Source organism: Delphinapterus leucas, chromosome 12 (genome assembly GCF_059928025.1).
Source record: "Delphinapterus leucas isolate spDelLeu-1000000601 "Yukka" chromosome 12, BTC_Dleu_Yukka2, whole genome shotgun sequence".
Lineage (NCBI taxonomy): Eukaryota > Metazoa > Chordata > Mammalia > Artiodactyla > Monodontidae > Delphinapterus > Delphinapterus leucas.
The window spans coordinates 48,622,433-48,634,725 of NC_143140.1; the positions used below are offsets into that span (position 1 = coordinate 48,622,433).

At 41.7% G+C, this 12,293-nt stretch overlaps 1 protein-coding gene across 1 annotated transcript in view; it reads left to right on the forward strand.

Moving 5' to 3' along the window:
* Positions 1–7,028: 7,028 nt before the first annotated feature.
* SLC60A2 (solute carrier family 60 member 2) overlaps positions 7,029–12,293 on the forward strand; it is a 59,491-nt gene continuing 54,226 nt past the window's right edge. Inside the window, exons 1-3 of the mRNA XM_022554566.2 lie at positions 7,029–7,849; positions 9,567–9,735; positions 10,844–10,960. Coding sequence (XP_022410274.2) covers positions 7,799–7,849; positions 9,567–9,735; positions 10,844–10,960 — 337 coding nt within the window. The 5' untranslated portion in view covers positions 7,029–7,798. The remainder of the gene's footprint in view (positions 7,850–9,566; positions 9,736–10,843; positions 10,961–12,293) is intronic.

Here is a 12,293-nt window from a genome sequence, read left to right on the forward strand (position 1 = left end):
GTCAACGTATGAACTTTGGGAGAAACACAATTTAGTCCACAGCAGATTATTTTTACTTCTTTATGAAATTATCATCAAAGAAGCCAGGAATCATTTGAAAACCTAATCAGAGAGATCCAATAAACCATTTTTGAGTAATTCTTTTGATAATACAGTTAACGATCCCGAATTGTCAAGAAACATAGTAATATAATAAACTATTTGTGGTAACCGACATTACATAAACCAGATATAAGTTTGGCTTGATGAACATGCCATTTTGGCATGCTAGGTCCATGTCCTTGCCTTAACTCCTCATTCTTGTGGCTTCTCAACCCCTTTATTTTAGCTCATTATTTCAGCTCATATTCGTCACCAGGCCCCTTTGCTTAATGACTCAGTCTGACCCATTCTCATGGATTTTGACTACTTCAGCTCCCCTTCACTGAACTCCCAATAGGTCTAGCCACCACTGAGACAAGAGATAAGAATCATTTCTGTCTCAAGCTAATGGACAACTGAGCTGACCCTTGCCCAGCCTCCTCATAAAGAGCTGGGTTGGGTGAACATTTTCCGCTGTACATAATTTCTCTCTTTGAAGTGGCCTGAAAGCTAGATCTAAGTTCTTTTGGCCATAGTTTCACATTGTTTGAGCCTTTACTCAGGGGTGGCTTGTGGTGGAATAGGGGAGTGGTTTGGCCTACTCAAAATCTCCATTAGTTCCTTATGCTCAGGCACTCTAAATAAAGCTACAATCGAAGTAAAAATGATTTATCTTGAATACAAGTCCCCTAATTCTCCCCACATTCCAACCAGCTTGCAATCTTATGGCCTCTTATATAGAAATTCTGGTACTGCCATGGAACATGTACATACAGAAGAAAACAGACAAAAAAGAAAGGTCATGGGAATTATTGCCTCCATACCCACGCTTCCGTTCTCACCAAACCACTCTGGCACAAAGACAATTATCTCTTTGCTGAACTACGTAACAAAACTACTAAAATTATTTCCCATTCTCTAGTTTTTCCCGCTCCAATTCAACTGGCCACTACTGCCTGCTAATGTTCTTAATCCTCTGCTTTCATCTTGATACTCTTTACCACTCAAAAACCTGCAATAGCTTCCTAAATTCAAAAGATAAGAGTCCTCAGTTTGGTTTTCCAGATTTACCTACTTGGAAAGTGAGGCTGAGGAAAGTTACATAATTACTTAAGAACATGTGTGTGATTCTATAAATCCAGTGTATTCTCCACCGATCACAGCTGATCACACGCCTTCTTGAATTTTGTTTACTTGGCGTCTAAACCCACACATTCTTGATTTCCTTCTTATTTTAGTCTCCTTTGCAGGATATTCCTCATCTTTCCTACCTTTACATGTGGGATGCCCTCAGGGCTTACTCCCTGGCCCTCTTCTGTCTATACTCACAGTTTAGGTTATCTCACCCAGTTACACAGTATTAAATACCATCTACACGATGGTAACACCCAGTTTATATCTACTGTTCTGATCCTTCCACTGAACTGAATATCCAGCTGCCCACTTGATGCCTTCATTTAATTATCTAATAAATATCATAATCTTAACACATTCAACCTGAATTCTTGATTTTCTTCCATTTCCCAGCAGCGCTCATGCTCCTTCCACAATCTTTTCCACCTGAATAAACAGGAGCACTATTTACCAGTGGCTTAGATAACAGTCTCTCCTGAATCCTTTTCCCAACAAGGCCTCAACTGTGGACTACCATTTGCATCACCCAGTTTCAGCAAGAATCCTGCTAAAGTGGTTTAGCCAGAGCCCCCACCCTAGATAGCTGAGCACTCTGATATCTGATTGGGTTGCTCATCCCCACCATCCCCCTGGTGATGCCGGATCAGCCTGGCCTGCCTTCAGCAAGACTCCTGCTAGGCTGGTTTAGCCAGAACCCCCCTTACTCTGTTCCCTCTTAATAATTTTCTATCCACTGATCTTTCCCCCCGCCCTCAACCAGGATCCTTGGCTATAAATCCCCACTTTTCCTTGTTGTATTCAGAATTGAGCCCAGTTCTATACTGGGGTCTCTTTTCCTTTATTATAATAGTTCCTGAGTATAAAATCTTTTTATAGCCTTAACTACTGTCCAGCTCTGGGTTTCTCTGACATAGGTCAAAATCCTTGAAGTCATTTTTTTTTTTATTAATTTTTTGGCTGCACCGTGTGACATGTGGGATCTTAGTTTCCCAACCAGGGATCGAACCCGTGCCCCCTGCAGTGGAAGTGGGGAGTCCTAACCACTGGACCGCCAGGGAAGTCCCTGAAGTCATTTTTTATATTCCTTCTCTCATACACCCAGTTCATTGGCAAATACTATTATTTTTATCTTCAATATAGTTCCCCAATCTGAACACTCTCACCACCTACACAAATCTGACCTAATCAAATAACCTCCTAATTAGATCTCTGTTCTCTCTACTCTCCATCCTGCCCGCCTCTAGTGTATTCTTCTAACATATCCAGAAAGTCCTTAACATAAGGCACACCCAGTCAGGAACACTGCCTGATCTCAGCCTCTCTTACTTCTCCAACACACCAAGCTCACTCCTGTTAATGGATCCTTGCACCTGTTGTTCTCTCTGGACTGCTCTTCCTGCACTTCGGTTCCCTCATTTCAGTTAGGGTTCTGTTCAAACATCACTCACAGAGCCTTCCCCAACACTACCTTAACTTAAAATAACCCCCTCCCATCACTCTTATCCCCCTTTCCTGCTTTATTTTTCTTTAGAGTATTTATCACAATCTGACATAATATTACAAATGTATTTGTTCATTGTCTACCTTGTCTATGAGGGCAGGAATTTTTGTCTGTTTTTTCACTGTTAGAACAATGCCTGGCACATGCTAGATGTTTAATAGCTATTTAATGACTAAATAAATGAACAGGTGGGATTTTATATAGTTTGCTCGCAACTTAAAAAGAAATACTGTTACTAGTATTTGTTCCTAGTTCAGCAACACAACAGTCCTTGTCATTGTGGGGATTTCTGCAAAGGTTTTGGACTTTTTCCAAGCAGGTAGTATCAAATGTGGTATCAGATGGCAGTGACTAAACAAGAAGGCTAAAAGCCATCTGTAATTTCCAGTTTTTCCTTTGTTCCAGGGCAAAGCAGTGTACAGCTCTGGATAAGTGGCCTCTTCTTTGTACAGATGGAGATCATATCCCTTACAAAGTGCCTAAAGCCCTAAAGTGGCTTTCTTTTTTGATGCAGATGACCCTAATTGCTTCTGAAGCCCTTAGTACCTTAAGAAATGTTATTCTATTTTTCTGTGCAGAGTCTCCAGTAGCCATGCTCTCACTTTTGGTTGCTTTGTTTTTATTCTCTTGATATATTGATTTTGGCTAATAATGGTACAGTACAGCAAAGGTTTTATCTGACCAATACAGCCTAGGAGACCATTATGATGGTAGATTCAGAGTCCTGCAGCCCCAAACGTTACAACGAATCCAGTTAAAGGAAATTTTAAGTTTATATTTTTATAAGAAAATTTCATGAAAAAACGGTAAGTTTTTATTTTTAATAAGATAAAAAGTTAATTCCATCAAACAGACACCAATGTTAGATACTTTCAATATTATTTCTCACTTTTCAGAATACGTAGCACAAACATGAGAGTTATCTTACTGAAATTAAACCTTTGTGAGAGTTGGTTTTAATAGACTGGGCTTTTAGTGATGAGGTTAAAGAATGATCGTTTAGTATACTGATAGAAATAGTTATGATGACACCTAGTTTTTCATGATGCATTTTAAGCACTAATGAGACATTTACTGATAAGTAAAAAAGGATGGTCCCTCCAGAGAATAAAGATTAAAAAGGTCCTAACAGTGATATGCAGTCCCTAAACACAACCCATCTAACTTCTCATTCTCGTCCAAAGTAAAATTTTAAGTTGAAAGATGAAAAACCTGCCTCCCTGTTGCCATTTCACAAATATGCCAGCGTAGTACCATATTAGCCACTAAGACCCAGATATTTTCTTCAAAGATCAATTGTCATATATATTGTAAAATATCCATTTTTTCAAGGGAATCAATAAAACTATATTTATTTAAAGAATGGCCCATCAACATTTTTATTTCTCTTGAATTGTCTCACACAAAAAGATTTATTCTCAAAAATGGTCTAAAGAGAAAGCTGCATGAAGCAATGCCCTATTTTAATCACCCCTTTTTTAAAAAAGGTGGTGAGTGACCTCTGGAGGCAAGTGGAAAAAGTATCCTGCTGCTTTCAGGAGTGAAGTGGGGAGAATCAGAAAGTAGATCTTTCCATCTAGAGAAAAAAATTTTTTTGATGTTTAATCAGGGTGAATTAAAACATTTAACTTTCAAATTAGTTAACTGAACCTCAATTCAATTATGTAATATTTTAAGTATATAATACAATGCCACAGGGGAGATAGAGACATGAGATCCATAGTTTCCATCTCATTGAGCTTACAATCTCCTAGGGAACTAAAGAGAAGTGTTGAAATAACTATAACACAAGCTAGAATGTGTGAGAACATTTAGGAGTAGCATAGCTACATAGGAATTCAGAGTTTTGGTTAGGTTGTTCAGAAAAAGTCTACTACATTCAACGAACATTTACTGAAGACAAACTGTGTGCCAGGCACTATGCTTGAGGATAAATAAGACACAGTACCTTCCTTCAGGCACTCTTGGTATAAAAGGGAAGCTGACACATAAATAGGAAAATTCTATAGGTAGTAGCTGGTGGCCTATTAGAATTATGCACAAAGGAGGGAAACTAAAATAGTCCCGAGACTGAGAGGAGGGTCAGAAGAGGCTTCCTAGAGGAAGTAACACCTCCGCTGACTCTTCAAAGATAGGTAGGGATAGTTCTGGTTCGATGTTGTCATCATAAGCCTGCTCCAGCCCCTCTCCCACTGATGACAACTAACAACTCACGATGAAATACAAAGAGCTGAGGACTCTGAAAAGTGAACAAAGGAGGGGAATCAAAACTTAGAAAGAAACCCTTCAAGGCAATGAGTTGCCTGGCCTGGGTAGCTAAAACTCTGATAGAAACGCCATCTTCCTTGTTCAAGGAACTGAGAAATGGAGACGCTCTGGGTTGGAAAGCGAGTGGGGAGGTGGGTAGGGGAGAGCTAGAGAAGGTGATCACTAAAATTTTGTGTATGAACCATGCAAGCCCTTTGGGTTTGCCCGTGTGTGTGACAGACACCCGAAGCAGCATAGCAACGGCTTTGACAACTGATTTGAGTGTTAAACCATTGCCCAAGTCTCAGATGAACGCCTGAGTGGTGCATGTTCAGGACTGGCCCAGAGCAGCACACACAGGCTTTGATAACTGAACTGAGATTGGAACCATCATCCACAGAAGGCGATACGAAACTTGCAGCCTGAACTCAATCAGGTTGATTGCCTGCTTAAACGAACATTCTCCAGAGGAGGATTTTAACAGGGCCCAGAGTCTGCGTAATGTAACTGTCACAATGTCCAGGATACAATAGAAAATTACCTGTCATACAAAGAAACAGGAAAATGTGACCAAATCCCAAGGGAAATGACAAGCAACAAACACAAACCCTGAGATAACACAGATGTTGGCATTTTCCTAGAATTTAAAGCAGCTATTACATGTTCCAGGAGGTAAAGATAAATGTAAAGAAAGGCATCTTCAGCAGAGAAAAAGAAACGATGAAAAAGAACCAGGTGGAAATTTTGAACTGAAAAGTACAATAACCGAAATAAACAAATTCAGTGGATACAGCAGAATGGAGATGAGGAAAGAGGCAGTGCACTTGAAGATAGAGACATCAACAGAGATTATCTAAACTGAAAAGCAGAGAGGGGAAAAAACAACTAGAAAAAAAAAAAGAGAACATATGAGCATCAAGGATCTCTGCAATAATATCAAAAGTTCTAACATACAAGTCATCAGAGTCCCAGAAGGAGAGGAGAAAGAGATGGAGGCAGAAGAATTATTTGCCCTTAACAATTGGGACCTAACTTACTTCTCCCATATCATATTCTATTCTCTTTAACATATGTATATGCCTTTTGTTTCAATCACATTACACTTTTCTCAAAGAGACATTCCCTGACTCTGAAAAACTAAAACAGGTTCTCTTAAATCATAACACCTGTACTTTCTGGGGTAAACTGGGAGGTGATTAATGACCAAATGGATGGGGCTGGAGAGATGGGTTGCAAGGGAAATGATGATGAGACTCAGGTGTGTATAATCTGGAGCCTAAGTGGGTGAGCTGGAGAGTAATCAGGTGGAAAAGAACGTTTCAGATAAACGAGAAAAAAATATTTACACATTTTGAGGCTGTGGTCTGTTTGGTCAAAGAGCAAAAGGAAACAAAAAGCTAGAGTAGGATACACAAAACAAGGCCTTTCCTTCATCCACTGGCATAACTTTTTAAAAATAATTAATTTTTATTTTTGGCTGTTTTGGGTCTTTGTTGCTGCGTGCGGGCTTTCTCTAGTTGCGGCGAGCAGGGGCTACTCTTCCTTGCGGTGCGCGGGCTTCTCAGCGCGGTGGCTTCTCTTGTTCTGGAGCACGGGCTCTAGGCGCGCCGGCTTCAGTAGTTGCAGCACGTGGGCTCGGTAGTTGTGGCTCACGGGCTCTAGAGCACAGGCTCAGTAGTTGTGGCGCACGGGCTTAGTTGCTCCGGAGAATGTGGGATCTTCCGGACCAGGGCTTTAACCCGTGTCCCCTGCACTGGCAGATGGATTCTTAACCACCGCGCCACCAGAGAAGCCCCCACTGGCATAACCTTATTCAGGCATTCTGCAAATCAAAGCCCTGCTCCACTTCCTTACAACAACGGAATTATTTGAAGGGACTGGGGGTGAGAGTGTGCTTGAAACCGCAGTTTTGGCTCCAGATTTCTTGAGCTATTGTGTCCACTGATTCGCTGACTGACTTTGGGCAAGTTGCTAGTTTCTATGACTCAATCCTCCTATCTTAAAATCAGGATAACACGTAATTTAGAGTGTTGTTATGAGGATCAATTGAGATCATACACGTGAAAGCTTACATATGTGGTTCAACAAATGCTGTGGAGTAACAGATGAACTGCAGATCAATAGACGACAGACCTTAAAGGAACTAGGGCAGGAATTTTAGAAAGTTGTATAAGGACAGACCTTGGGGTTCCCTTTATCCCCCAGGAGACCCGGGGAGAGGGAGCGAAGCCATACCTTGTATTTCTTTGCCAGCACTTCCTCCTGACGGCTTGGCTGCATCTTCCCTCCTGATTCGTCGGGTCCCAGGCTGCGGCTTCAGCTCGCTCCGCCGCGCGGCGCCCGCCCACAGGGCCTCTGTGAGCTCAGCTAAGTGTGATGCTGAGGCCCGAGCGCGGCGTCCAGTGTCCTGGGCAACCCTATCAACTTCCGGTTTGAGGCAAGGCCGTGGTTGGCTAGGGGCCACATTTCCGCCACGTGACCCGGGCAGGCTCCCTGCGTGTGCGAGGGCGCGCCTCCGCTGCCGGCTACACCCGGCGCGTTCAGAAGTTCTAGTCCTCGGCCCGGACTGGGGCCTCCCCCGGGGAGGTGGCGCCAGCCGAGACCGCCAGCTCTGGAGGCGCGGGGCCGGGGCAGGGCTTGGAGTTCTCGAGGCTCCTCTGAGAAGCCGAACGGCAGGAAGACCGCTGCTCGCGAGCCTCCAAGCTGGAGCTGGAACTGGAACCCTGTGGGGCCGGGGCCCAGGCTGCCGGGCAGCGGCTTTTCCCGGCCGAGGCCCCAGCGGAGAATGAGCCGGAGGCGGTGGCGGGCTCCCGGCGGAGCGGCCGGGCTGGGAGCATGCTGCGCTGGTTCATCACCGTCCTCCTGTGTGCCGCCTTCCTGGGGCTGGTGAGAGCCGGGGCTGGAACCCTCCCAGGCCGAGGCGTGAGCAGAAGTCCTGTAGAGAACGCGGCCTTCCGAGCTCCTGTCTCGTTTCCGCCGCTTGCAGACTGGGTGTCCTTGGGCTCCTTAATCTGCCGGGGCCTCAGTTTCATAATCTGAAAAATGGGCACAATTATAATCTTAGAGGGCTATGGTCAAGTGTGAAACCGATTTTCGTAAAATATTTTCCAGCACCAGCAAACCTTTCTACCTCTCCTCCGTGGGGTCGGGGGGATGCAAGAGGGGTTGCCAGGTTTATAGCCTACCCCGAAGCCCCCCCCCCCGCCTCCTGCGTTCACCCAACCCCCAAATTATTGCACAAAGTTGCTCTACTGGTTTTTTCTCTTCCTCGGCTGACCAAATTCACCCCTTATTTTTGCAGGTGGGGAAATAGACCCAGAGAGGGAAAGTGACTTTTTCGGACCACACAGCTGGTTAAGTGGTTGAGCCAGGAATAATGTCTCTTATTTTGCCTACAGTTTTATGTAAAACAAAATTTCAGGTCCTTCAGTGTTTTTCTAAGAACAAACTGCAAGGCTAGTTTGGCCTTTTGCCAACCCCTTTGGCCGCCCTGTGGTCACTTGTCTTAAATATTGGGATCCTGGGGAGTTGGGAGGGTGAGTCCTCTGAGCAGAGTCACTTGTGATCACTTAGTGTCTCTTCCTATGAGCCACGCTTGATTCTTAGAGTATTTGTATTTGAAGAAACGTCACTGCAGATGATGTGCCAGGTCCGTTTAAGTGCTTTGCAGGCGGGAACTAATTTGGTTACAGCTGGGGCGCAGCCTTCCCTTCCTGTACTAGGCACTTACTCTGCGCCTGTGCCCAAGCTTGCCCGTAGCTGGGGACTGCTCAGGCCTGGAGAGGGGCTACATCCAAGCGTTTAGAGCAAATTCGTGCAATTAGAATCACTTATTCTTGAAATGTAGACCGATTAGAAACATTTTTTGTGTGTCCAGCGAATTTCCTGTGAAAGCCAACTGCAGCCCCTAATTTTTGCTGAAGTTACATGTCTTTGAGTAAAATTTTATTTTTAAAGTCATTGCATACACGCATATGTAATATTCTCTAAGAAAGCCTTACAGACAGTACTCCTGAGGCTTTGGTTTTCTTTGAAGAAAAATGTAGATTTAGAAACATTCAAATTGTTTATCTCTTACATGTTTTATATGTGTAATTCAGAGGAAGGACCCCATGTACATCCAGAAATATTGCTGTTTTAACAACATCAAAAAATGGGGATAATATTTTGATGGTTTGTTAACTTAAATTTTTAACCTCAAAATTCTGGTGTTATTTGTGCATGCAGTATATTTCAGACTATTCAAAACTATTTCATAAATTTTTTAATGTTACATTTTACTGTTAATACAAATACTGTCGTTTTTTTCTGGTATTGTTCAAAAAGGAAACAGAATTGCAGCAAAGAGCCAAAAGAATTAAAGAATTTTGTAAAAATCGAGAGTTGTCAAAACTAGAAAAGCACTAGGACTTGGCACACCAGAAATAGGAGTCTATAGCTCTACTAGTACTAGTATTTTCATTATGAATTTTACTGTGGGGCTTAATCTCCTACATTACATTGAAATCCCCTCCTCCCTTTTTAATACTGAAAAAAAGCTACCACCTAGATAGACATTATTTTAATGATTGTAAATGAAAACTTATGTCTTTTTAAATTTTAGGGAATGAGTGTCGCTATACTGGGACCCACGTTTCAAGATTTGGCAACAAATGTGAACCGCAATATCAGCAGTCTTTCTCTGATTTTTGTGGGCCGTGCCTTTGGATATTTGGGTGGCTCTGTGATTGGTGGAGTTCTTTTTGACAGTATGAATCATTTTCTTCTTTTGGGTAAGTAAACAACAATTTTTGCTTCTTTGTGACTTTCGAGGAATTTACAGTTTGTTTGTAAATATGAAACATACTGGCTTGCAGAATGGTTGACAACTTAAGGGTAGTGTTTAGGTATCCTCAGTGGAAGTCAGGTTTGCCTGGTGCCTGCTTTCATCTTGGCAGTTACTGGGAATCCGGTCTAAACCCCTCTGGGAATTTAGATTAGCCCTGGAGTGTGTTAGTGATCCTTAGCCTTCCCGACGTTCATTGTAGTTTAGGCACCACCACTGGATAACATACAAGTTGTCCAAAGAGCTCTGATTGTCAGGGTTTAGGGCAGATCTCCTGGGGCCATAGATCAGAATAAACTCCTTGAACCTCCCCAGATTAGACCCTGGACTGAGAATGAGGTGGGAGGGGATGGTGGGTGAAATGATGAAGGCTCAATTTTTGTCCCAGCTGCTCCATGTTAATGATTACCCCCAGGCCTCTCTACCTCACTCTCAAAATAGATGGCAAAGCTTTTAACTTACTCTTTTTTTGGATAAGTTGACATGTTTAAAGAAAATCTGGATTAATGTGATAAAACTGCTTTGGACGTAAGGAGATAATTTACCATTGTTGATGAATGAGTAAATAATCTCTCTGATTTCCATAGTGTGTCGAAAGAATATACTTCTTATATTTCCCTCCCTATTCCCCAAATTTGTTTAATACATTTCTACTATGAACTACTATAGTAATTGCATTTAATTTTTGTCTTTTTTATTTTTTACCTCATATCTAAACATCTCTTTAGGTTGTTAAATATGAAACATTTAAATGAATAATTTTTGAGCTCTGTTTTGCTATAAAACTTTGCCTTGTGGTATAATGTATGGTTTGATTATTAGCAGTACTAGAAATGTATTTATAGTAGAATAACATATTTCATAGTCCATAAAGATGATAAAAGCTTTTAAATGAAATAACTGTTAGTAGAAGCTAAACCTCTCATCTACTCATTATTACTCAATTTTAATTTGACCTGTTTTACATTTTTGGGAGTTTTTATGATGTTGCCTTGATCCATAACCCTTTCCCATAAATAGTGTTTTTTATAGCTGACTTTTACTTTTCTTCTCAGGGATGTCAACGTTCGCTACCACAATTGGTCTTTATCTTGTTCCATTTTGTAAGGCCGCGGTGTTACTGATTGTCATGATGTCCACCTTTGGTGTTTCAGTTGGCATCCTGGATACAGGTCAGTGAGCCCTTCATTGTCAACTCTGGGAGTAGGGACTTTCTACTAGAAAAAGTAGAGCATATGATATTAATTTGTCACTTGCAGTGTCCCCTAAAATGACACTGACCTACTGAGTTGGTCATGGGGTCTCCAGGTCAGAACCACTTTTCCAGCAACTACTCTTCTTGCCAAGTAGGGTGCCCATTTTTGAGCAGCCAACCACAGAGTGAATTCAGAGTATTTTGTTCTTTGAGAGATTGTTGATTTACAGTATCCAAACAGGGAAGGGGCCCCCCTGTGGGTAATTACAGTGCAGATGGGCAGGTTTTCATTTCGGGATAGAACTTTATCATTGTAATATGGCAGGAATTGATGGGTTAATAGAACAGACCGAGTTTGGAACCATTATTTGGCTGAGGAAACATAGAAGCAGCTCTCCAATTTAAAATGCACTCTGCCTTTTGAACTAAGAGAAACCTGTGCTGTGTATTATTTCCCTTCTTTTCCTATTCTCTCAAAAGTTCCTGCCCTCCTGCAGGAGATCCTCTCCATGTATCTTCATATCTTTTAAAACCTACTAAATAACATATGTGACATTTGTTCACCCCTGAAACCAACGTTCTCCCCCTCTTCCTGTTATTTGATAGGTTGGGGAAATATTTTTTTGCTTGGGGCTTAATTTGGTTGTGAAATTACAGGATGGAATTGTGTGGAATTGTATGTTTATCTGCAAATATATTAAAAAGAAAGAGAGAAAACACAAGACTTGAGGCTTCTTGCCTTTCACCATGTAGATATATAGACAGTGTAATTGAGTGTGTTAGAAGGTGTCCGTGTTCCTTGTTTCCTGCAATGGGCACAGCAGAATCCTGTAATGTTCAGCTTCCTGAACATGTGTTTTGCATCTGCCATATACATAAATAGTTTTCTTCAAGTGGCTACCGATTGCAGGTACAGAAAAATTTGGTAATTTGGCCACTATCTGATGATAATATATATTTAAAATGTTTAAAAATAACTATATAAATATCCTTCCCTACCCCCACCCCTCCTATCCCTGGTATTAGAACTATATTATAAAAAGCCTTGGGCTAATGTACTTGGCTCTAGGAAATAGTGGTTTATTAGCTTGTAGAATCCCATTTGTGAGTGTGTGATGTTCCAGTGCTCAGAGTTCGCTGGTGGTATTGGTGAGTTAGAGTTTCTTAATCATAGAATTGACTTAGTTGCAACAGTTGATAACTTAGAATATTATAATCCTTGTGCCATGTAAAATAGACTCATCTATTTTGAACTTTTTTTTTTACTAAGTTACTATGATTAAATCATTCTCCCCATCTTTCATTGGTAG